This window comes from Fundulus heteroclitus, unplaced genomic scaffold, assembly GCF_011125445.2.
Source record: "Fundulus heteroclitus isolate FHET01 unplaced genomic scaffold, MU-UCD_Fhet_4.1 scaffold_619, whole genome shotgun sequence".
In the NCBI taxonomy this organism is placed as follows: Eukaryota; Metazoa; Chordata; class Actinopteri; order Cyprinodontiformes; family Fundulidae; genus Fundulus; species Fundulus heteroclitus.
Genome location: NW_023397054.1, coordinates 37,551 through 64,508, shown reverse-complemented (window position 1 = coordinate 64,508; position 26,958 = coordinate 37,551). Strand labels below are relative to the sequence as shown.

General features: G+C 49.9%; 1 protein-coding gene across 1 annotated transcript in view; it reads left to right on the top strand.

The window, feature by feature from the left end:
• The first annotated feature begins 3,741 nt into the window (after positions 1-3,741).
• Positions 3,742-26,958, top strand: part of LOC105922347 (son of sevenless homolog 1) — a 45,153-nt gene continuing 21,936 nt past the window's right edge. Inside the window, 10 exon segments of the mRNA XM_036133394.1 lie at positions 3,742-4,547; positions 15,052-15,177; positions 16,241-16,372; positions 16,442-16,606; positions 17,897-18,106; positions 18,182-18,325; positions 18,401-18,511; positions 18,650-18,748; positions 22,441-22,568; positions 26,009-26,667. Coding sequence (XP_035989287.1) covers positions 4,461-4,547; positions 15,052-15,177; positions 16,241-16,372; positions 16,442-16,606; positions 17,897-18,106; positions 18,182-18,325; positions 18,401-18,511; positions 18,650-18,748; positions 22,441-22,568; positions 26,009-26,667 — 1,861 coding nt within the window. The 5' untranslated portion in view covers positions 3,742-4,460.

Below are 26,958 nucleotides of genomic sequence, written 5' to 3'. Positions count from 1 at the left end.
GGTACGTTTACATTCTCTCCATTGTATTGCTTGACGTCATCATCGGATATGCTCAGAAGTCTGGGAAGATATCGCATTATTATTATTTTTTTACAAACATGAACAGGGAATAGAACAAGAACACACACAAAGCGAAGACATACCTTATTAAAATACATTTATTAAGCACAAAATACATACATATGCAAATAAAATAAATTATAAAACTTCAAACTTCAAAAAAATGTAAAATCAAATACGTTTCTGTACTTCTATGTGTGTTTATAGCTGGGGGTTTATGTATATTTTTATTACCCTAAACACAACTGGGAAACAATTTTGCTATTAAAAAACAAAAAACAATGTATTTTTATGTATTTCTGTTGTTTAATTTTTAGAATATGCAATATTTCCGCAAATACAAAGATATACAAAAAGAAACCCCTGCTTCAAAAAAAATACAAAAAAGTAAGAAAAATGAAATATTTCCTACCAGAAGTTATTCTGTTCGCGCGACGCGCAAATGAGCTGATGGTACGGATCGTGCAACCGGTACCGATCGGGTAGTGACAGGCCCCTGCTGGACTCTGCTGCCCCCCTACTGGACTCTGCTGTCCCCTACTGGACTCTGCTGTCCCTGCTGGACTCTACTGGACTCTGCTGTCCCTCCTGGACTCTGCTGCCCCCTACTGGACTCTGCTGGACTCTTGCTGCCCCCTACTGGACTCTACTGGACTCTGCTGCCCCGTACTGGACTCTGCTGTCCCTCCTGGACTCTGCTGCCCCCTCCTGGACTCTGCTGCCCCCTCCTGGACTCTGCTGCCCCCTCCTGGACTCTGCTGTCCCTGCTGGACTCTGCTGTCCCTCCTGGACTCTGCTGCCCCCTCCTGGACTCTGCTGTCCCTCCTGACTCTGCTGCCCCCTACTGGACTCTGCTGTCCCTGCTGGACTCTACTGTCCCCTACTGGACTCTGCTGCCCCCTACTGGACTCTGCTGTCCCTGCTGGACTCTACTGTCCCCTACTGGACTCTGCTGCCCCCTACTGGACTCTGCTGTCCCCTACTGGACTCTGCTATCCCTGCTGGACTCTGCTGGACTCTGCTGTCCCCTACTGGACTCTGCTGTCCCTGCTGGACTCTGCTGCCCCTACTGGACTCTGCTGTCCCTCCTGGACTCTGCTGCCCCCTACTGGACTCTGCTATCCTTGCTGGACTCTGCTGCCCCCTGCTGGACTCTGCTGCCCCCTGCTGGACTCTGCTATCCTTGCTGGACTCTGCTGCCCCTGCTGGACTCTGCTGCCCCTGCTGGACTCTGCTATCCCTGCTGGACTCTGCTGCCCCCTGCTGGACTCTGCTGCCCCTGCTGGACTCTGCTGCCCCCTGCTGGACTCTGCTGCCTGCTGGACTCTGCTGCCCCCTGCTGGACTCTTCTGCCCCCTGCTGGACTCTGCTATCCCTGCTGGACTCTGCTGCCCCTGCTGGACTCTGCTGCCCCCTACTGGACTCTGCTGCCCCCTACTGGACTCTGCTATCCCTCCTGGACTCTGCTGCCCCCTACTGGACTCTGCTATCCTTGGCTGGACTCTGCTGCCCCTGCTGGACTCTGCTGCCCCCTGGCTGGACTCTGCTATCCCTGCTGGACTCTGCTGCCCCCCTGCTGGACTATGTCTGCCCCTGCTGAACTCTGCTGCCCCCTGCTGGCTCTGCTGCCCCTGCTGGACTCTTGCTGCCCCCTGCTGGACTCTTTCTGCCCCCTGCTGGACTCTGCTATCCCTGCTGGACTCTGCTGCCCCTGCTGGACTCTGCTGCCCCCTACTGGACTCTGCTGCCCCCTACTGGACTCTGCTATCCTTGCTGGACTCTGCTGCCCTGCTGGACTCTGCTGCCCCCTGCTGGACTCTGCTATCCCTGCTGACTCTGCGCCCCCCTGCTGGACTCTGCTGCCCCCTGCTGGACTCTGCTGTCCCCTGCTGGACTCTGCTGCCCCCTGCAGGCCCGTGAGGCGCTCTCTCTAGTCCTCTGCCTGTCATTCTCATGTTTAGCTGTAAATAAACGATGTGAACAGACTCAGAGTCTGCCTGCTCCCTGCTGTTCGGGTTCATGCGTTCATTTATTTTGACTTTTGTGCCACAGCTGTTGCTTCCTGCAGGCTTTGGTCACGTAAACTGTTAAAAAACATGAATCATGTATTTAATCAGCGTCTGTGCGTTGACCTGGTGTCACGTTCCTCCTCAGATCACTTCTGTTTTCACAGCACCGCCTGCAGACGTGTGACTTCAGTCAGCGTGGTTTCAGACAAACTTCATGTATAGAAGCTTCAGCTGCTGTGAAGATGATCTCTGCAGAACCATCAGCAGTCAATAGAGTTCCTGATCAGAGCTGCTGCTGGAGGTTCTCACCACCTGAGACCTCTTTAGCACGTCTGACACGGCCGTGCCAGCAGGGAGCCTCAGGCTGCTGCTGCTCTGAGTCACCTGGAGACGGAGAGCAGAACCTGACAGGAAGCCATGAAGAACCCAAACCAGACGGAGAACAGAAGACAGCAATGAAACATAAATAAAGAACAGAAAACATCTTAGAACCCGAGTACTAGACCCCGGGGAACCTGACACCTCAGCAATGACACGGCTGGTTTGTCACAGGGGGACACCGGGTTCCTGCCTGTGCTGTGATGCCGAGGAACCCACGAGATACGTGACATAGATCTGCTGTCATGAAAGGTTCTGGGCCCGATTCCAGACGGTTCTTTCTAGAGTAGACTTTAGGGAGAACCGTTCTAATACTGGGCCTCAGGACTGATTAATGGAGGAGGAGCGTTCCGCTATAGAGCATGACGACATGCTGGGTTTCTGCACCAGAACCGCACAGAACCACACCAGGCATGATGTTCTATAGAACCACAGAACCACACCAGGCATGATGTTCTATAGAACCACAGGATGCATGATGTTCTATAGAACCACAGCATTTATGATGTTCTATAGAACCACAGCATTTATGATGTTCTATAGAACCACACCAGGCATGATGTTCTATAGAACCACAGAACCGCACCAGGCAGGATGTTCTATAGAACCACAGAACCACACCAGGCATGATGTTCTATAGAACCGCACCTGGCATGATGTTCTATAGAACCACAGGATGCATGATGTTCTATAGAACCACAGCATTTATGATGTTCTATAGAACCACACCAGGCATGATGTTCTATAGAACCACAGAACCGCACCTGACATGATGTTCAATAGAACCACAGAACCACACCAGGCAGGATGTTCTATAGAACCACAGAACCGCACCTGGCATGATGTTCTATAGAACCACAGGATGCATGATGTTCAATAGAACCGCACCTGACATGATGTTCTATAGAACCACAGAACCACAGAACCAGAGCACCTCCTGGGAAGCTAAGAGCATCTGATGAGGTAGATGTTGGCGTCACAGAAAGCAGGAACCAGGCCTGGTTCTGAGAACCTGAGGTCTGCACTGATGCTCCCGTTATTCTGGTTCCATCTGGGGTCTACTGGTCCAAACTGGGTCAGAACCACAAACTGGAACTAATAATGTAAAGGAGAAATGTTATGAGGAGAACCATTATAAACATCCCCAGCCTTCAGCTGGCTGTGTCGTTTCCATGGCAAAATACCACAAAATATAAATAAACACGTGATCAGAACCACGTGACCCAGAGTGAGGAACAGAACCATGGTTCTTTAAATAACGACGTGGTTCTGAGGCCCGTGAACCCAACTGACCGCTGGTCGGTACCGGAGGCGTCCAGAGGGACGCGGTACCGTTCGGTGAGCGGCTCGCGCTCACTGCAGTACCGAGGCCGGCCGCGCGCACGCCGGCGCGCTCCCTACCTGGCTCCCCCGCTGAAGTACGTCAGGAATGCGCGGACAGCGCATGCGCAGCGTAGCCCCGTGTACGGTACCGCCACAGTGACAACAACCGCCGCCGTTCGGTCGGTTATTGTCCGCCCGCCGGGCCCCAGAGCCGGATCCTGACAGAGACCCGGTCCGGCTCACACATCCGGAGCAGAAGGCGCCTCACAGAGCCGCAGGCCCGGAACAGAGTCCGTGAGACCCGGCAGTACCGAGCCCACCGAACCGGGCCAGCTACTATCAGCGTCCCGCTCCAGCCCAGAGAGCCAGCCACCGGCAGCTGCGGGCCGTCGGCCCGGGAGAACCGGAGGATCCCCGCCGCCAGCAGCCCGCCAGCTAACAGGCTAGCAGCACCATGCCCTCCTCTCGCTGAACGGAACCGGCGACCGGACCGACACCGTTCTGCTCAGCGCGGAGCTACCGGCCACCGTAGCGCCCGGTCACCGCTCACCCTCCGCGGGGCGGCCGAGGATGGTCGCGGGGACGGGGTCCGCTTCGGAGGATCGTCCCGGCACCGCCTGCCCCGCAGGACCCGGACTGTGCGGGACCCGGTTCATGTAGCCCGGTCCGGTCCACTCCGGGGCTGCAGACATGCAGGCCGCGCAGCCGCAGTACGACTTCTTCAGCGAGGACAACGTCGGCAAGTGGAGAGGCCTGCTGGTTCCGGCTCTGGAGAAGGTACCCACACACAGAACCACGCAGAACCACACAGAACCAAACCTGAGACAGCCCCCAGCAGGCCCAGAAGGTTCCGGGAATGGGTCTGGAGTGGGCCAGGTTCTGGAGTGACCTGGTCCAGGTCCTGGAGTGACCTGGTCCAGGTTCTGGAGTGACCTGGTCCAGGTCCTGGGGTGACCTGGTCCAGGTTCTGGAGTGACCTGGTCCAGGTTCTGGAGTGACCTGGTCCAGGTCCTGGGGTGACCTGGTCCAGGTTCTGGAGTGACCTGGTCCAGGTCCTGGGGTGACCTGGTCCAGGTCCTGGAGTGACCTGGTCCAGGTTCTGGAGTGACCTGGTCCAGGTTCTGGAGTGACCTGGTCCAGGTTCTGGAGTGACCTGGTCCAGGTTCTGGACCAAAGCTGCTGCTGTCATGGTTACTCTGGTGATGTCACCAGCAGAACAGCAGCATCTTCTCTCCATCACCTGGTTCTGCTCCAGGATGCTACCGGGTTACTGATCAATGCTTAAAAGCCCGTATCAGAACCTGGCCCAGATTATTGGTGCCTGGTTCCTTGGGGCCTGGTTCCTTGGGGCCTGGTTCCTTGGTTCCTTGGGGCCTGGTTCCCGGTACCTGGTTCTTGGTTCCTTGGGGCTTGGTTCCTTGGGGCCTGGTTCCTTGGTTCCTTGGGGCCTGGTTCCCGGTACCTGGTTCTTGGTTCCTTGGGGCCCGGTTCCTTGGGGCCTGGTTCCCGGTACCTTGAGGCCTGGTTCCTTGGTACCTGGTTCTTGGTTCCTTGGTACCTGGTTCTTGGTTCCTTGGGGCCTGGTTCCTTGGGGCCTGGTTCCCGGTACCTTGAGGCCTGGTTCCTTGGTACCTGGTTCTTGGTTCCTTGGTACCTGGGTCTTGGTTCCTTGGGGTCTGGTTCCTTGGGGCCTGGTTCCTTGGGGCCTGGTTCCCGGTACCTGGGTCTTGGTTCCTTGGGGCCTGGTTCCCGGTACCTGGTTCCTTGGTTCCTTGGGGCCTGGTTCCCGGTACCTGGTTCTTGGTTCCTTGGGGCCTGGTTCCTTGGGGCCTGGTTCCCGGTACCTGGTTCTTGGTTCCTTGGGGCCTGGTTCCCGGTACCTGAGAGCCAGCTGAGCTTCAGTCTGGCTGATGAATCCCTGAAGCATCTGCAGCTGGTTCTTCTCTGTGAGGTGGAGGCTTCAGCTCTTAGCTGCTCAGTGGGTTCTGTGTTTCAGATCGGACCTTTGGTTCTGTTTAGTCCGCACCCATCCGACCTCCCAGCGATTAACCACCGCAGCTCAGGGTTGCACCGCCGTTCGTGCCTGGATGCACACAGGTTTGTAGGATTAGACACCTGTCAGGTTCTGTTGGTTCTAGAACTGAAGTCCAGGAGGTTCTGATCCGCAGCAGCACCCAGGCAGGGATGTAGGGTGTTGCTGCGTGCAGAGGAAGCTGCAGGCGTGTGTTCAAACCAAACACTCTGGTTCTGTTGCTGTAAACATGATGGTTCTTTTTCTGGTTCCACCTGTTTGCAGGAGTTCTGCTCCTTCTGGACTATGGCTCCGGGGCGGTGTTGGTCGGGTCGGGTGGGTTAACGGGTCGGAAACCGGTTTTCACCTGAGTGGATGTTCATTGAAGGCGGTCCAGCTGGTGTCTATAGAACCGACCACGATCATGATAAACGTCTACATGGTGAAAACCGTTTAGTTGAGTTTGTTTTATCGACCCAAATAACGACTTCTAAAAGCAATCAGTGATAAATTCAGTTCAATTTTATTTCTATAGCACCAATTAACATCCCATCATCTCAAGGTTCTTTCCAAAGTCAGCTTCCATCAGATCCTCCAGGTTGGTGAGAAAGTTTCCTCTCTAAGGAAACCCAGCAGGTTGCATCAAGTCTCTCCAAGCAGCATTCACTCCTCCTGAAAGAGCGTAGAGCCACAGTGGACAGTCGTCTGCATTGTTGATGGCTTTGCAGCAATCCCTCATACTGAGCATGCATGAAGCGACAGTGGAGAGGAAAACTCCCCTTTAACAGGGAGGAGAACCTCCAGCAGAACCAGAACCAGGCTCAGTGTGAACGCTCATCTGCCTCCACCCACTGGGGCTTAGAGAAGACAGAGCAGAGACACAGAAAGCACAGAAGCTCACATTGACCCAGGAGTACTTTCTATGTTAGAGAAAACAGAGCAGAGACACAGAAAGCTCAGAAGCTCACATTGACCCAGGAGTACTTTCTATGTTAGAGAAGACAGAGCAGAGACACAGAAAGCTCAGAAGCTCACATTGACCCAGGAGTACTTTCTATGTTAGAGAAGACAGAGCAGAGACACAGAAAGCTCAGAAGCTCACATTGACCCAGGAGTACTTTCTATGGTAGAGAAGACAGAGCAGAGACACAGAAAGCTCAGAAGTTCACATTGACCCAGGAGTACTTTCTATGTTAGAGAAGACAGAGCAGAGACACAGAAAGCTCAGAAGCTCACATTGACCCAGGAGTACTTTCTATGGTAGAGAAGACAGAGCAGAGACACAGAAAGCTCAGAAGCTCACATTGACCCAGGAGTACTTTCTATGGTAGAGAAGACAGAGCAGAGACACAGAAAGCTCAGAAGCTCACATTGACCCAGGAGTACTTTCTATGGTAGAGAAGACAAAGCAGAGACACAGAAAGCTCAGAAGTTCACATTGACCCAGGAGTACTTTCTATGGTAGAGAAGACAGAGCAGAGACACAGAAAGCTCAGAAGCTCACATTGACCCAGGAGTACTTTCTATGGTAGAGAAGACAGAGCAGAGACACAGAAAGCTCAGAAGCTCACATTGACCCAGGAGTACTTTCTATGTTAGAGAAGACAGAGCAGAGACACAGAAAGCACAGAAGCTCACATTGACCCAGGAGTACTTTCTATGTTAGAGAAGACAGAGCAGAGACACAGAAAGCACAGAAGCTCACATTGACCCAGGAGTACTTTCTATGTTAGAGAAGACAGAGCAGAGACACAGAAAGCTCAGAAGCTCACATTGACCCAGGAGTACTTTCTATGTTAGAGAAGACAGAGCAGAGACACAGAAAGCTCAGAAGCTCACATTGACCCAGGAGTACTTTCTATGTTAGATGGTAATAGAGGATGATCTGCCTCCCCTGATGATGTCACAGCTAACAGAACGCCAGACCAGGTGTACCTTCTATGAAGAGAAAAAAGACAAACAACAAAAAGTTAAAAGCTGAAATAACAACAAACAATGCAGATTGGAGAGCAGTAGGAGAACTCAGCAGAGAGAGAGAAATAGGCCCTGATGTTCTCCAGCACCCTAAGCCTATAGCAGCATAACTATAGAGGTAGCTCAGAGTAACATGAGCCACTCTGACTAGAAGCTTTGTCACAAAGGAAAGTTTTAAGATTAGTCTTAAAAGTAGACGGGGTGTCTGCCTCACGGACCAAAACTGGGAGTTGGTTCCACAGGAGAGGAGCCTGATAGCTAAAGGATCTGCCTCCCATTCTACTTTTAGAGACTCTAGGAACCACCAGCAGACCTGCAGTCTGAGAGCGAAGTGCTCTGTTAGGAACATACGGGGTAATCAGAGCTCTGATATATGATGGAGCTTGATTATTAAGGGCTTTATACGTTAGAAGGAGAATTTTAAATTCTATTCTTGATTTAACAGGAAGCCAATGAAGGGAAGCTAAAACAGGAGAAATATGATCCCTCTTGTTGATGTTCATCAGAACTCTTGCTGCAGCATTTTGGATCAGCTGAAGACTTTGAACTGCATTTTGTGGAATTCCTGATAGTAAAGAATTACAATAGTCCAGCCTTGAAGTAACAAATGCATGGACTAGTTTTTCAGCATCACTCCTGGACAGAATGTTTCTAATTTTGGCGATATTCCTGAGGTGAAAAAAGGAAACTCTGGAAACCTGTTTAATATGGGATTTAAATGACATGTCTTGGTCAAAAATAACACCAAGATTTTTTACTTTATTACCAGAGACCAAGTTAATGCCATCCAGATTAAGTGATTGATTAAGAACTTTATTTTTTGAAGACTCTGGTCCAAAGATTACAACTTCGGTCTTGTCAGAATTTAAATGCAGGAAATTTAAAGTCATCCAGCTTTTGATGTCATCAAGACATGACTGCAGTCGAAGTAATTGATTGGATTCATCAGGATTTATGGATAAATATAGCTGAGTGTCATCAGCATAACAGTGGAAACTAGAAAATTTTCCGAACGTCTGCCACGTGATTTGTACCGTATGGTAAAAATATTAAGAGGAAGTAACGTTGCAAACCTCGGATTCGTACGTCCATCACAGCCCCCGCAGTGGAAAGGTGTCCCTCACCTCTGGTCACCTTTGGCCAGCAGAGTTCTGTTGTCATGGAAACTCACTCACCTGCAGCCGTCTGCTAAAGCCGGGCGTACGCTGTACGATGTTTTCAGTCGTGGTACTCGGAGCTCAAACTGTACGACGAAACCTCAGGGTGTAAAAGTTCACCATCTCTGATCTTACTGTGTGGCGCTCTGATGCTCTGACTGCTCACACTGTGCGTTAAAAAACCACGTCAGCGCCGTAGAGAGATGGCGCTACTCAGACTCGTATATTCAGAAGCCAAATGTAAACAGTAGAAGAAGAAAAAGAGGGAAGTGTCGATGCTCTCTGTTAAACATGAGGCTCAGTAGAAAGAAACGCGCTGCCTTGGTAATTCTCCGTAGTTTGACTCCATGTCACACGCACCGCCACCATGATTCTCTCCTCTCCTGTTTTCCTCCGAGAAGAAGAAGAAGAAGAAGAAGAAGAAGAAGAATCTACTTGTTTGAACATGCTCAGAGCGCGAGGTCGGGGGAAATCGGCTCGTAGACGGTCGTAACTCCACTTCACCAGCAGGAGGCGCTCATGATCACCAACCGTGTGGTTGCTGATGGGGAGGTGGTGGTGAGAGGTGAATCGGCCCTCGTTACGCCCCGGATGCTACACCACGCAGGACGCACGATCAAACTCAGCCCCATCCAAAAAATTCTCGTACGACTGAAGAATCGTCCAGAAAAGAGCAAAAACTCGTACGTCGTACGCTTTACTCACGCACACAAATCTGTCTCATTGGGAAACAATGGCAACACTTTCCCTTGAACAACACCCCATAGCTCCTGTAAGGGCTAAAGACGTAGTTTTTACTGCGTGTAATTCAGAACGGATAGGATATTAATACTATCTGCTTTTGTAGAAAATATATTAATAAAGGTGCAAAAAATCATGAAATAAAGGGGGAATTTATTGCTATAAACAAACAAATTGCTATAACTGAAAAAGTATCAATTCTTTCCCCGTCAGTATCAGCTGGCTTTGGTGAACAATCGTGCTTGTTTTCATGTATGTCCAAAAATGGGTGTGGGCGTGGCGACAGTTAACAAAAGTGGATAATTTTGAAGGATTTAAGTCTGAAGCTGTTTTAGCAATTTGCAGATTTCCTACTGTCGAACAAACCCTTCCTGCAGCAAACCCATAAGTTATCTCAAAGATTCGTGAATTGTGAGTGCCAGAAGGGTCTGAACATTAATCTGTGAAAGCCTCATTAGATTAGATTCAACTTTATTGTCATTACACAGGTACAGGTACAAGGCAACGAAATGCAGTTGAGGTCTAAGCAGAAGTGCAATATCAGCAAGTGCAGGATAAACAATGGTTCCATATGTACAGGACATGGGTTATTACTGAATAAATATAGAGATGGATACTATTATAAACAGAATTTTACTGATAGATTTGTCCTATGAGTATAATATAGATAACTAGTATTGTGAACTAAATCTACAGGATATGTACTGAATATAATATACAGGTGGATATTACTATAAATATACTTTTACAGATATGTACAATAGCATAATATACAGATGGTTGTTATTATTACAGAGTTTAAATGTACTATGAATATATGTACACAGGGCAGTCAAACTTTTGAGAGTTTGAGATTTGGGCTTGTTTTTTTCTTTTAAGTTGGGCAGGTTTTATGCTGGTTTGGGTTACTGGAAACTAACAGTGACATAGGGTAACCTGTAGCGCTGTGTCTTAACTCAAAAGTCCAGCATAAGCTACACGCTAATAAACATGAGCGCTGGTGTCAGGCTGAACACTGACTGAAGTAACAATTCTGACTAGAACAGGTTCTGTAATTACAGCAGCTATGAGAACAAGGAGCAGAATAAAGCAAGAGTTCCCTTCTACCTGCAAGTAACTCAAGTCTCTTCAGTTTGCCAGTTTTAGTGCTTGATTCTGCTCCTTGTGCTGCTAGCTGTCCTAGCTCACCATGCTAGCTGTCCTAGCTAACCCTGCTAGCTGTCCTAGCTAACCATGCTAGCTGTCCTAGCTAACCATGCTAGCTGTCCTAGCTCACCATGCTAGCTGTCCTAGCTAACCCTGCTAGCTGTCCTAGCTAACCCTCCTAGCTGTCCTAGCTAACCCTGCTAGCTGTCCTAGCTAACCCTCCTAGCTGTCCTAGCTAACCCTGCTAGCTATCCTAGCTAACCCTGCTAGCTATCCTAGCTAACCCTGCTAGCTATCCTAGCTAACCCTGCTAGCTGTCCTAGCTAACCCTCCTAGCTGTCCTAGCTAACCCTCCTAGCTGTTCTAGCTAACCCTGCTAGCTGTCCTAGCTAACCCTCCTAGCTTTCTAGCTAACCCTGCTAGCGTGAATGTTTACTCCAGTTTAGACTTCAGTGCTGGTATTTCAAACAGAAATTAATAGCGCTCCTTCCAGCTCGCTCTCTGCTTCGTTGTCACTTCTTGTAATTGTCTGGTAATCAGACCAAATTTCCATCCGGCTCTACCGACACCAACGGTGAGCACAGCCGAACTGCGGCGGCGACTGAAGGCTATGACTCGGTGTCCCGCCCCACTCCAGCTGTGATTGGCTAGCATGTTGCCTTCAGTCGTTGATTTGATTGGTTAAAGTGTATGATTGACACATCAAAGATAGTACTAAAAGGACGATGGTCACTCCGAGGTAAAAGAAACAAGTAAAAAGAGAGCTTCCAGTCCAGGGTCTGCTCTGCGCTCAACCAGAAGGCACAAATATCGCTCCATTATATAATTTGGGAAGTGTAGGCGGCGGCAAGAGCTGCTATAGACGGCGATTTGCCGCCGTTGACCGGCTACTTTTGACTGCCCTGTGTACAGATGGCTATTACTATAGGCAGAATTGTGAGCATGATATACAGGTAGCTGTTACTATAAAATGAATAAATAAAGTTTGGACAGAAGCTATTAAATTAAAGTGCAGTGGAAGGTAATTGCATATTACAGTTAAAGTACGGTATTGTAAATGTATATGTAAACAATTGGTACTGTGAATAAACAGTCAGCAGTGCAAATCAATATTCAGTCATAGTTAGTAGTGCAGGATGTATGTAAACAGTTGTTACTATAGTAACAGTCAGGTGTGCAGGTGAACATTACAGTCTAGTAAATAACAGAATAACAAAATGGAGGTAGGTGTGAGGAGCGAGAGGAGAGTCTATCAGTGAGGGTTAGAGTTCAATAAAGAGACAGCTCTGGGGGAAAAGCTGTTCTTTAGTCTGCTGGTTCTGGTCCAGAGGAACCTGAACTGCCTGCCGGAGGGCAGGAGAGAAAACAGTCTGTGGGCTGGGTGAGAAGAGTCCTGAAGGATGCTGGGAGCTCCATGTAGGCAGCGTTTCTTCTGGATGTGCTCAATGGTGGGTAGTGGAGTCCCAGTGATGTGCTGGGCGGCTTTCACCACCCGCTGCAGTGCCTTACGCTCTGCAACAGTACAGCTCCCATACCACACTGTTGCACAGTTGGTCAGGATGCTTTCTATCGTACAGCGGTAGAAGTTCACCAGGATAGTCGAGGATAGCTGATTTTTCCTCAGTGTCCTCAGGAAGAAGAGGCGCTGGTGAGCCTTCTTGACCAGGCAGGAGGTGTTGGTTGACCAGGACATGTCCGCTGAGATGTGGGTCCCCAGAAACTTGAAACTGGAGACACACTCAACAGCCGTTCCATTGATGTGGATGGTGTCGTGCGTGCCTCTTGAATCTTTTCTGAAGTCCACCATGAGCTCCTTCGTTCTGGTGGTGTTGAGGAGCTGGTTATGTTCAGTGCACCACGTGGCCAGGTGCTTGATCTCCTCCCTGTAGACTGTCTCATCGTTGTTGCTGATGAGACCAATCACCGTAGGGTCGTCCGCAAACTTGATGATGGAGTTGGATTCGTACACAGGTGTTTTATGAAATGTTTATTTCAGGATCGGGAGAGATCGGCAAACACAAATAAGGACTCAAACACTGTTTCTGTTAGAATATAAGGCACACATTTATTATTATTCCCCACAGAATACAGCACATCAAAACAACTAGCTCTTCACACACGCAAAGTAGCAAGCATTAAAGCAACAAGCTTTCAAACAAACGTGACACTCAACAGATTCTCAGAATCAGCTCTTACCATTGACACGAACTGGAAGCCCTCAGTCCGAGGTTAAGATCAGCGTTCACAATGCCGGTATCCACACACGAACTCACGGCAGACTCACCGGGCTGAGGGCGGTCTCCTCTTTATATACTTGTAAACAAAGAATCAGATGTGGAGCGAGAGTACAGGCTTGCAGTCGTGGGTGAAGAGGAAGTAGAGAAACAGACATCTGTGGAGGAGAGCGTGATTGGCGGATGGTTAATCCCGCCAATGTACATGTCTGTATATTAAACGGTTTAGGTGAGGCGACGATGCAAAAATGTGTCGTTTGGGATTTTCAGCTCTGATTTTTATAGAAAATTAATGGAGGGCATTTCGACTTTTTGGCGCTCTGGGGTCATTTGCAAAAAATCTCTAAATCCCACACAAATGAGGGTTACATTTTCTGAATCCAGACAAAAATTCCTACGTTTTGGTGTATAATTTGTCTGTGTAGAGTAAAAAGTGAGCGAGTACGCTGAAGTTCGGAGTTGTGAAATCTTTCAAAAAGTTAGTGGGTCACTCTAACACTCTGAGAATTCACCCATTGACTTCCATTATAAACAATGAAGTCTCGACATGAACTTTGTAACCTGACGCCGCCAGATAGATTTGCTTCGCATATCCATCTGGAAACCTTCCGTTGAAGTAATTTTGGGAAGGGGCGAAAATACTGGTTAGCTGATTGGCCTATGTTGGTGATAGACGGGCCAAATAAACCAATCAGATCAACGAAGCATATGATGTACTAACAGCGAGGACGAAAACACAACCACAAGCCAAGCTACTCTTGCTGCTGCAGGTAAAGGCTCGTTAGCTCAGCAAAGAAATACGCTGTAATTCCGATAAAACTTGCTCGATAGCCACGCTAACGCTAGTTTCATCGGCTGAAGCCGCCATGTTCTTTAGACTGAACTGTCGCGCTTCTCGTTGCGTCACACCTCAACCCGCCTCAAAGCCAACGCTGATTGGACGTTCGTTTGGTGAACGGCTCCAAATTTTCTTTAACGGAGAGTAGCCAGACTGATCTGCGAGTGAAACCTTGAAAGCTCGCGAGATCAGGATGGTCTCACAAGGCTATGAACTTTGAGGAGTAACTGTAAAAAAAAACATAAAAGATATCCACATCCCGTTTTCAATTCTGAATAGATCATACATATATATATATATATATATATATATATATATATATACACGAACTGGAAGTTAAACAGTGTTTCTAGGTGAAAGTATGACGACACAGTAAAGTGTTGAAAATGGTCATTTTTGGGGTTTTCTTTCTACCTCACTGCATTCATTCCTATTGGATCTTTAGGCATGTTTTTTTGCTAATTACGTCGCCATGGTAACTCAAAATGGCGTGTAGTATAAAAAGCACACTTCATGGGATCGAGACGCACGTTTTGATATATACATTGTGGGGATACACCTTACGGTTTGAGCCACATTAACGGTGACGGAAGAAAAATAAATAAAGAAACCCGTTTAGAGGCGCAGAACAACAGGTTCCTCCATGCATGGCAGGTAGCTGTTAATCCCATGCTGTCTGATAATTATACCAATCAGACGCATTTATACAGTAAAGAGAAGTGGGCCAAGGACTGAACCCTGTGGTACTCCACAGCTGACCCTAGAGTTTGAAGAAGTTTTTATTATTAACATGAACAAACAGATCAGATTTAAACCAGCCTAATGCTTTCCCCTTAATCTCTGCAGTATGCTCCAGTCTTTCTAGGAGAATATTGACATCAACTGTATCAAATGTTTGGTTGGTTCAGTCCAGTCGTCCGTTCTGAGTGATCCGGTTATGAAACGCTGCAGTCGAGTCCAGTTTATAGTTCAAAAGTTTCATTGGGGGGAATTTCCTTAAATGTTCTGGTTGCCATTGGTTCTGAGCAGCTGCAGCAGAAATCAGGGTGAGCCCAGAAAAAGTCCTGATGAATCAGGACACCCCTGAGGTGCTGGTTCTGACGCGTGTGTGTGTGTGTGTGTGTGTGTGTGTGTGTGTGTGTGTGTGTGTGTGTGTGTGTGTGTGTGTGTGTGTGTACAGGTGTTGTACCAGGTGCATCCTAACCTGAAGTCCCAGCAGGAGGCCCTGCAGTACATCGAGGATCTGATCCTGCAGCTGCTCAGCATGCTGTGCCAGGCTCAGCCGCGCACCGTGCAGGATGTGGAGGTGACCACACACACACACACACACACACACACACACACACACACACACACACACACACACACGATGACATCACGTAGTGGGCGTGGCATGCGTCTCCCTTCCAGCTGATGGTTGCTGTCTGGAGAAGCTCTGCTTGGTGCAGCTGTGTCCATCCCCTCCACACCTGCTGTGTTCAGACAATCGGCCAATCAAAGCCTTGCAGCCATGATGTAATAGTCATGACATCATGTGACAGGAAGTGTGAATCCAATACGGCTGGTAGTGAAGGTGGAAGGTGAACCAGCACACAGTTCTGTAAAATATCCATGAACATCAGCCACAGAGTGGAGAAAATGGAGAGTTGTTGGAACGGCTGCTGAAGGACTACAACTAGAACTAGAACTTGGCGGTGATGTCATTTCCTGCCTGGAGCACTTTCCATGACACTTAAGATCAACTCAAGTCTTTAATGAAACCTTTTTTTTTACTAATCAACAAAAGCAAAGCCTGGACCAGAGGAGAACACCAGCAGGGGGCGATAAACCTCCAGTAGATGGCTGTCTGGCCCATGAGCTGTGACCCACCAGAACCTGGTGAGATGAAAGCTTCAGCAGAACCTGAAGCTTCAGCAGAACCTGGTCAGATGAAAGCTTCAGCAGAACCTGAAGCTTCAGCAGAACCTGGTCAGATGAAAGCTTCAGCAGAACCTGGTGAAGATGAAAGCTTCAGCAGAACCTGGTGAAGATGAAAGCTTCAGCAGAACCTGAAGTTCAGCAGACATGGCGTCTCAGCTCTAGGTTCTAGACTGAAGCTCCCAGCAGACGCGCTGGTCTGTTTATGTTCTGCTGTTGAAGGTTTCATCTCAGCCGGCCCTTCACCCTCCACATGCTCCCTGGATGTTGGTGAAGTTCTGCAGAAACCTTTGGACCCCACCTCCCAGCTCGTTCATTACAACGAGACGTAAAGTGTCTCTGAGGTTCTGGGGTTCTACGGCCTGTTCCTCTGGGGCTCCCGGTCCCCGGGTCAGGTGACAGCTAGCAGAACGGTTCTGGTTCCTGTCATCACCTTCCTCCTCTCTCCTCAGGAGCGAGTCCAGCGAAGCTTTCCTCACCCCATCGATAAGTGGGCCATCGCTGACGCTCTCGCTGCCATCGACAAGAAGAAGAGGAAGCAGCCGCTGGCGCTGCCTGTGGACAAGATCCAGCCCCTGCTGAAGGTACGGCCGCTCCTCTTCCTCACCTCTGAGCTCCTCAGCAGACGTGACTCCAGCATGGCTTCTCTCCAGGAGGTCCTGGGCTATAAGATGGACCACCAGGTGTTGGTGTACATGGTGGCCGTCCTGGAGTACATCTCAGCCGACATCCTCAAGCTGGCGGGGAACTACGTGAGGAACATCCGGCACTATGACATCACCAAGCAGGACATCACCGTGGCCATGTGCGCCGACAAGGTCAGAGTTTCTCCCCTTTTACCCAGATTCACCCGCTCAGCTCCGCTCGGCCCGGTTCTGCTACCGGTTCTGCTCCCGGTTCTGCTCTGTTCTGGTCCTGCTGATGCATCCTGGGAGTTCAGCCCCGCCTCCAGCGCCACTCACAGACGTGCATGCTGGGAGAAGGGCCTAGAATAGCAGCTCCTCCCTGCCTGCAGCTGAGGGTTCTCAGGGTTCTGGGGGTTCTGCCCACGCAGGTGAGGGTTCTGAGGGTTCTGGGGGTTCTGGGGGTTCTGAGGGTTCTGCCCACACAGGTGAGGGTTCTGAGGGTTCTGGGGGTTCTGAGGGTTCTGAGGGTTCTGCCCACGCAGGTGAGGGTTCTGAGGGTTCTGCCCACGCAGGTGAGGGTTCTGAGGGTTCTGAGGGTTCTGCCCACGCAGGTGAGGGTTCTGCCCACGCAGGTGAGGGTTCTGAGGGTTCTTAGGGTTCTGAGGGTTCTGCCCACACAGGTGAGGGTTCTGAGGGTTCTGAGGGTTCTGCCCACGCAGGAGACCGTCTGGGCTCCATGGGGAAGGTTCTTCCTCAATGACACAACGACCGCTCAGACCCAGTGAAATATTTAGGGTGGATGTTCCCGCTGCGCTGGTTCTGTTCTGCAGCAGCAGAGAGAGCCCGCCTCCACGCGGAGGTCCGGTCTGCGGCGCTGAACAAAGTTCAGAACCAGAACTTCAGAGCTTCCAGTGTGAAATGAGAGGGTGCCTGGCTGGTTCTGGTTCTGGTTCTGGTTATTAAATCCAGTCCGTCTGTATCTAGAAAGCTGAACGCTCCTCTTCCTTCAGTCCTTCAGGCTCCTGGTTGGTCACTAGCAGAACCTTTGGGTTGGACCCGTTCCGTTCAGGGCGGTTCTTGGTGTTAGTAACCAAAGCGGGCCCGGCAGAACCTTTGGGTTGGACCCGCTCCGTTCAGGGCGGTTCTTGGTGTTAATGTCGTCGCTCTTCGGTTCTCCTTGGAGGAAACCGCCATTCTCCTCGGCCAATCAGCGACCAGCGTCTGTTCACCTCACATCTTGGCGCTACTCCTGAGCAGGGCCGGAAAAAGCCGAGCCGGCGCTGGAAAACCTGCTGCTGTCACGCTTTGCGGGCGGCGCCGGGTCGAGCCGGGCCAAAGCGGGCCAAAGCGGGTCGAGCCGGGCCAAAGCGGGTCAAAGCGGGCCAAAGCGGGCCGGAGTCAGTGGAAAAGGGGTTTTGCAGACGTGTAAAGCTGATTGGTCACCTGGTGATTGTGGGCCCTTGTGTATTTTTGCTCTGGCAGGTGTTGATGGACATGTTCCACCAGGACGGGGAGGACATCAGCCTTTTCCCTCTTTTGGACGAGGAGCCGTCAGCCAATGAGGAGCAGAGTTACTATGACCTGGTGAGGAGCTTCATGGCGGACAGCCGGCAGTACCTGAGGCAGCTCAACCTGCTCCTCAGGGTGTTCAGAGAGCCCTTCATCTCCAGCCCCACGCTCTTCTCACAGCACGTATGTACCTGCAGCGCCTCGCACACCTGTCTGCTCAGCAGGACCCGGTTCTGACCCGGGGGTTTGGTTCTGCAGGACGTGGACAGCATCTTCAGCCGGATCGTAGACATCCATGAGGTGACGGTAAAACTGCTGGGTCTGATTGAGGACACTGTGGAGATGACGGATGAAGGAAGCCCTCATCCTCTGGTGGGCAGCTGCTTTGAAGACCTGGCTGAGGTGCGTCCACCTGTGGGATTACTTTATTCATTGATTGGTTGCTGCTGGCTCTGTCATCTGTGATTTGATTGGCAGGAGTTGGCCTTTGACCCCTATGAGACGTACGCTCAGGACATCCTGCATCCTAGTTTCCAGGAACACTTCTTGAGTCAGGTGACCAAACCAGGAGCTTCCCTCCACCTGCAGGTAAGATGGGTCGGAGTCACACCTGGGCGGTGTCTTCACCCTCTGTGGTGACGGCGCCATCGTGATCGGATCAGGATTAAAGGTGCAGTTACTGGTGAAGCAGGTGAAGATGTTGATGAAGGTCTTCTTCTCTTTCAGACCATCTGTGTCGGTTTCAAAGAAGCGGTCCGGTATGTTCTGCCCAGACTGCTGCTCACCCCGGTTTACCACTGTCTGCACCTGTTTGAGATGCTCAAGGTGAGACACCAGGCCCACTATGTCCCACACCTGTTCTTCATATTTCACACCTGTTCTGCACGTTTCACACCTGTTCTGCACGTTTCACACCTGTTCTGCACATGTCGCACACCTGTTCTTCATATTTCACACCTGTTCTTCACATGTCCCACACCTGTTCTGCACATGTCCCACACCTGTTCTTCACATGTCCCACACCTGTTCTGCACGCTTCACACCTGTTCTGCACGTTTCACACCTGTTCTTCACGTTTCACACCTGTTCTGCACGCTTCACACCTGTTCTGCACATGTCGCACACCTGTTCTGCACGTTTCACACCTGTTCTGCACGTTTCACACCTGTTCTGCACGCTTCACACCTGTTCTGCACGTTTCACACCTGTTCTGCACGTTTCACACCTGTTCTGCACGCTTCACACCTGTTCTGCACGTTTCACACCTGTTCTTCACATGTCCCACACCTGTTCTTCATATTTCACACCTGTTCTGCACATGTCCCACACCTGTTCTGCACGTTTCACACCTGTTCTGCACATGTTGCACACCTGTTCTGCACGTTTCACACCTGTTCTGCACATTTCACACCTGTTCTGCACATGTCGCACACCTGTTCTTCATATTTCACACCTGTTCTGCACGTTTCACACCTGTTCTGCACATTTCACACCTGTTCTGCACATGTCGCACACCTGTTCTTCATATTTCACACCTGTTCTTCATATTTCACACTTGTTCTTCACATGTCCCACACCTGTTCTGCACATGTGGCACACCTGTTCTGCACGTTTCACACCTGTTTTGCACATTTCACACCTGTTCTGCACGTTCCACACCTCTTCTACACGTTTCATACCTGTTCTTCACATGTCCCACACCTGTTCTTCACATGTCCCACACCTGTTCTGCACATGTCGCACACCTGTTCTTCACATGTCCCACACCTGTTCTTCACATGTCCCACACCTGTTCTTCACATGTCCCACACCTGTTCTTCACATGTCCCACACCTGTTCTGCACATGTCGCACACCTGTTCTGCACATGTCGCACACCTGTTCTGCACATGTCGCACTTGTTCTTCACATGTCCCACACCTGTTCTGCACATGTCCCACACCTGTTCTTCACATGTCGCACACCTGTTCTGCACGTTTCACACCTGTTCTGCACGTTTCACACTTGTTCTTCACATGTCGCACACCTGTTCTTCACATGTCACACCTGTTCTGCACGTTTCACACTTGTTCTTCACATGTCCCACACCTGTTCTGCACATGTCCCACACCTGTTCTGCACGTTTCACACTTGTTCTTCACATGTCGCACACCTGTTCTTCACATGTCACACCTGTTCTGCACATGTCCCACACCTGTTCTGCACATGTCCCACACCTGTTCTTCACATGTCCCACACCTGTTCTGCACGTTTCACACCTGTTCTGTACGTTTCACACTTGTTCTTCACATGTCGCACACCTGTTCTTCACATGTCACACCTGTTCTGCACGTTTCACACTTGTTCTTCACATGTCCCACACCTGTTCTTCACATGTCCCACACCTGTTCTGCACATGTCGCACACCTGTTCTGCACATGTCGCACACCTGTTCTGCACATGTCGCACTTGTTCTTCACATGTCCCACACCTGTTCTGCACATGTCCCACACCTGTTCTTCACATGTCGCACACCTGTTCTGCACGTTTCACACCTGTTCTGCACGTTTCACACTTGTTCTTCACATGTCGCACACCTGTTCTTCACATGTCACACCTGTTCTGCACGTTTCACACTTGTTCTTCACATGTCCCACACCTGTTCTGCACATGTCCCACACCTGTTCTGCACGTTTCACACTTGTTCTTCACATGTCGCACACCTGTTCTTCACATGTCACACCTGTTCTGCACATGTCCCACACCTGTTCTGCACATGTCCCACACCTGTTCTTCACATGTCCCACACCTGTTCTGCACGTTTCACACCTGTTCTGTACGTTTCACACTTGTTCTTCACATGTCGCACACCTGTTCTTCACATGTCACACCTGTTCTGCACGTTTCACACTTGTTCTTCACATGTCCCACACCTGTTCTGCACGTTCCACACCTGTTCTGCACGTTTCACACCTGTTCTGCACGTTTCACACCTGTTCTTCACTTGTCGCACACCTGTTCTGCACGTTTCACACTTGTTCTTCACATGTCCCACACCTGTTCTGCACGTTCCACACCTGTTCTGCACGTTTCACACCTGTTCTGCACGTTTCACACTTGTTCTTCACATGTCCCACACCTGTTCTGCACATGTCCCACACCTGTTCTGCACGTTTCACACTTGTTCTTCACATGTCGCACACCTGTTCTGCACGTTTCACACCTGTTCTGCACGTTCCACACCTGTTCTGCACGTTCCACACCTGTTCATCACGTTTCACACCTGTTCATCACGTTTCACACCTGTTCTGCACGTTTCACACCTGTTCTGCACGTTCCACACCTCTTCTACACGTTCCACACCTGTTCTGCACGTTCCACACCTCTTCTACACGTTTCATACCTGTTCTTCACATGTCCCACACCTGTTCTGCACATGTCGCACACCTGTTCATCACGTTTCACACCTGTTCTGCACGTTTCACACCTGTTCCACATCTCCTTCACAGCTCAGCTACACATTGGCGCCACTTTCTGGCTCCTCTTTCTCATCCCTCCTTCATCTCTCTGTCTCCTCACACCTAGCCTTCACCTGTCCACACCTATTCATGTCCCTTCCGTATCTGTCCCACATCTTGCTCATGTGCACCATATGCGTCACTAAAGCTTCTCACACCTGTCCTCCCACATAATCCAACAGTAGGTGCATCCAGGTCCAAAGCAAACATCAATCTGCTCTTCATCTGCTCAGTTTATAAAGAGTAGATTAGCCTGAAGAACGTATTTGAAGAACCCAACAACCGCTAGAAATCCCTCTGAGCAATAATCTGACCGCAGCGTGACCGCCACCAGCTCAGCAGAGCGCAAAATGATTAACAGCCAAACGGGGAGAGAAACAGGACGGCAGTGTTCGCTGGTCACCAGCTTTCATCTCAGGCTGCTGTTTGTTGTAATAGAACAACAGAACATTCCTAGAACTGGATCTGCTGCTGCATGCAGGCCCGTCTGCTAAAGCATCCCGCCTCTCCTCAGGCTGATGTCCGTCCCTAGACACCTGGGCCTCACCGTGGCTGCAGGTAGGAAGGAAAACGGCCGCTCAGCGGCTCAGATGCCTGCAGCTTTCTGTTGCACATTTCTATTTGTCTGTCTTTTAACCGGGACAGCACACAGACACAGCCATTCAAACAGCAGCTGGTGTGCAGCCCGACCAGAACCCTGCAGAACAGGTCCGGTCTGGGACTTTCCACTGTGCAGCTGTAAGCTGCTTTGTGCCAGCTGAGCTGAAAGCTCTGAAATTCCTTCAGTCATGTTCTGCAGATTATCTTCCAGCTGAACTGGTCAGAGAGGGGCAGCAGTTGTATCCTGATCTGGTTCTGATCCAAGACTCCAGACATTCTGGAACTGTCAGCCCCTTTCGTTTCAGAGCTGCTTCCTTCCCTGTCTAGGTTCTAAAAAGCTCTTCTTGAGCTCTCAGGTGTGTGACGTTCCATGCAGTACCTGAACAGGTGGTGCTACAGCCCTGTCTCTGTGTTTCCATAGCAACTGGAGGAGAAGAGTGAGGATGAGGAGGATAAGGAGTGTCTGAGGCAGGCTATCACCGCGCTGCTCAACCTGCAGTCCAGCATGGAGAGGATCTGCTCCAGGAACCTGGCCAAGAGGAGGCTCAGGTAGGTGCACACCTGGGCTCACAACCCTACATGTCACACCTGGAGGTGTTCAGCGGGACTGCTTCAGAGAACATCTCCTACCTGCATTCCTCTCTGTGCCTTCCCGGGTTCTCCACCGTGAGCTCAGACAGAACCCGAGCAGAGGTCTTCTATGTTAGCCTTCATGTTATTTCCTCTTTGGTACGGTTGGATCAAAGCTTCTGCTAAACGCAGAAACAGAAGAAACATGAAACTATTGACTGAGCTGAAAACGCTGGAGGCCCATGATCAAACTGACATGTATGAACAAACTGAGTAGAGAACACGTGTGATCACACTAACAATAATTAGAGGCATGCCTATCGTATCGTTTTATTGGCATCGTGAAACATTTCTAAGGATAAAAATTTAGATTTATCACGAAAACAATAAATTCCAGTTAATGATTTCTGAAAACCCCCAAGCTGCGGGCGTGTAAAAATTCTGACCAATCCCTGACGTTTGGTCCGAAGAGCAGGGATTGGTCAGAGTTCTGGTTCTGTCCCTCAGGTTCTGGAGGAATCATCTTATCTACTGGTTGTCCCACATCCCATCATTCTGACACGCTCAGTGTGCGTGCCCCTTCCTTCCTAGTTTCTGCTTGCTGGCTGCGCACTTCTAGTGTTTATGTATCCAGTTAGCTTAGCAGTTAGCTTAGCAGCTAGCTTAGCAGCTAGCTCTGGTGTTAGCCGTTCATTGTAGCTCCGCTGCTCTCACCGTAGACTTTGAACATGGCTGAGAGTCACAAGAAGTGAACCGTGTTCGTGTTTATGAGGAGAAGAGGAAGGCCTCAGTAGAAAGAAATGAGGATTTAGGAGATTTATTTTCACACAATCCCCCTGAAGAGCGGACCATCAGGTAAGACGGTCTAACGCAGCTATTCAAAAAGGGACTTTGGGAAACTTCCGGAAAAATCGCCAACCCTAGCTTTAGTCTAGACAGAGGTAGAGCTGGGTGCCATGTATCATGTGACAATCAAATGAGAAAATCAGAGTTCATGAGTGGTTCTGGTTAAAACCACATCAGTTGAGCGCTTTGGAATGATACTGGGTCATTCGGAACCAGCATCCCAGGCAGAACCTGAGAGTTGGTTCCAGTTGAGCAGAACTCAGTTACAGCTTCAGTGTGTGCAGCACAGCAGTCAGCGGGGCTCCTCCCATCCTCTGTTTCCCGTTGGATGAAAATAAACCAGGAGGTGGGGGCAGGGTGGCGCTGGTGTTGACAGGAAGTGGGCGGGGCTTCCCTGCAGCTTATTGTTCTCAGAGAGCTCAGGGGAGCAGAGAGGAGAACCTGGTGCTGAGGTCCATAAAGTTTCAGACTCTGATCACGGAGGAGACAAAGACCAGGAGGAGGAGGACAGATGGGCAGGTGGAGATGAGGACGTAGGTTGCTTCATGTTGTTTTCTGTGTGCTTGTTTGGGGGGGGGGGCGATGTTTGTTATCAGTTCCAATTAGTTCCTGGTCAGTCCTGTGCTGACCCTAGTCGGGAGTTAGACGTGGAGATCTGAAGTGTTTTTTATTTTTTTCCAGATCATTGAGTTTTTTTAACAGTCCCGTCATGAGCTCTAACCTTTAACTGAAGCCTGTAGAGTCTGAGGTGGGTCCTGGGTTCTGGTCACTTCTCTGAGGTGGGTCCTGGGTTCTGGTCACTTCTCTGAGGTGGGTCTTGGTCTCTGGTCACTTCTCTGAGGTGGGTCCTGGTCTCTGGTCACTTCTCTGAGGTGGGTCCTGGGTTCTGGTCACTTCTCTGAGGTGGGTCCTGGGTTCTGGTCACTTCTCTGAGGTGGGTCTTGGTCTCTGGTCACTTCTCTGAGGTGGGTCCTGGTCTCTGGTCACTTCTCTGAGGTGGGTCCTGGTCTCTGGTCACTTCTCTGAGGTGGGTCCTGGGTTCTGGTCACTTCTCTGAGCTTCCTGCTCTGAGCTTCCTGCTCTGACCTTGGACTGAACTCACTGGACGTCCATTCTGCTGAGATGTTCTCCTCTCTGCAGGATGATGGACCTCAGATGGTTTGGACCTTAGAACCCTCGTTAATGCTGTAAGGTCCCCCCCCCCCCAGTGTTGTTAACACTCCTGCTTTCATAGGATGCCCACTCTGATGAACATCAGTGGTTCTGATTGGTTAACTGATGCCATCGGCCCATGGTTGCCTGTCCCATCAAGGATCACAGGTGGAGATGCCCACATCAATCAATCAAACTTTATTTATAATTCAATTTGATTTTATTGCTATAGAGCCAATTCACAACTTGTCATCTCAAGGCTCTTTACTTAGTCAAATTCAATCAAATCCTCCAGATAAGTCAGCCTGCAAACAACCAATCAGAGCCAGCCGTTCCTCCTGGCTCTGATTGGTTGGTTCAGACCGGGAGCGGTGGATTTCTGCAGGTGGCAGCAGGGCCACTGGGAGGCGCCAGAGCAGCTGGATCTTTATGTTTTACTGTTTATGTTAAAAAAATACATTCATACAAGCTGGCTCCCTGGTTTAATTCAGAGCTGCGTTCCTTGAAGCACAATGTTAGGAAATTGGAGAGAAAATGGCGCTCTACACACCAAGAGGAATCCTACCTAATCTGGAGGGACAGTCTATTATTGTATAACAAGACCCTTCGCAGAGTTAGAGCAGCATATTTTTCATCATTAATTGAGGAGAATAAAAATAATCCTAGATTTCTCTTTAGTACAGTTGCCAAACTTACCCAGAGCCACAGCTCTGTTGATCCATCCATTCCCTTAGCTCTTAGCAGTAATGATTTTATGGGATTCTTCATAAATAAAATTGATTCCATTAAAAATAAAATAATTGGCATCCTCCCAAACATGATTACCTCGTCCTCAGTAAGTGAGGCAGCATTGGAGGAATCCTTAGAACCTGCGCAGTGTTTGAACTGTTTAGAAGCAGTAGAGCTTTCTGAGCTATCTAAAATTTTAGCTTCATCTAAACCTTCTACCTGTATGTTAGACCCAATCCCAACCAAGTTGTTTAAGGACATATTCCCTTTGATCAGTGGCACTATTTTAGACATGATTAATCTATCCTTAGTAAATGGATATGTACCACAGGCTTTTAAAGTAGCTGTTATTAAACCTTTACTTAAGAAACCATTTCTTGATCAAGATGAGTTAGTAAATTACAGACCTATATCTAATCTTCTTTTATCTAAAATTCTTGAGAAAGTAGTTGCTAATCAACTTTGTGAACATTTACAAAGTAATGACCTACTTGAGGAGTTTCAGTCAGGCTTCAGAGCTCATCATAGCACTGAAACAGCTCTGGTGAAGGTCACTAATGATATTCTACCCTGTCCCTCATCTTCTCATATCAGAGGATGAAGAGCAGCAGGGCTGATGCCGTTCTCTAGCTAGTCTGTTGTGGCGGTACCGATGAGCCAGCTCTAACCCTGCCGTCTCTCCTCCTCCTCAGTGAGTCGGCGTGCCGTTTCTACAGCCACCAGATGAAGGGTAAGCACCTCGCCATCCGGAAGATGAACGAGATCCAGAAGAACATCGATGGCTGGGAGGGGAAGGACATCGGCCAGTGCTGCAACGAGTTCATCATGGAGGGCACGCTGACCCGCGTTGGTGCCAAACACGAGCGCCACATCTTCCTGTTCGACGGACTCATGATCTGCTGCAAGTCCAACCACGGCCCACCGCGGCTGCCCGGCGCCGGCTCCACGGCCGAGTATCGGCTGAAGGAGAAGTTCTTAATGCGCAAAGTCCAGATCAACGACAAGGACGACAAGGAGGGCGAGTACCGGCACGCCTTCGAGATCATCCTGAAGGACGGGAACAGCGTGGTGTTTGCCGCCAAGTCGGCGGAGGAGAAGAACGGCTGGATGGCGGCGCTGATCTCGCTGCAGTACCGCAGCACGCTGGAGCGCATCCTGGACAAAGCGCTGCTGCAGGAGAAGGAGGAGCAGATGAAGCTGCCGTCGGCCGAGGAGTACCGCTTTGCAGAACCGGACTCGGAGGAGAACGTGGTGTTCGAGGAGAACATCCAGTCCAAGTCTGGCATCCCCATCATTAAAGCCGGAACGGTTCTGAAGCTGATCGAGAGGCTGACCTACCACATGTACGCAGGTGAGACATCACCTTAGGTTCTGTTTCCCCAGCAGAACCGGCTCACCAGCTCCTCGCTGAGGTCCAGCCTCCAGCAGGGAACCGGCTTCTCTCATCAGGTTCTGCTCACAGAAGCAAACGCGGGACCGTTAATCGCCCGCCGACATCTTAGATGGCGTCTAACGTTGGATAAGATGCTCAGCGCTCCGTCCTTCGACATTTTGACTCGTTACTCCACCAGTCAGCGACGGGCTTCACACGGTTCTAGATAATCTCCACATGGTTCCACCGCTTCAGCTTCCAGCTGCTGTG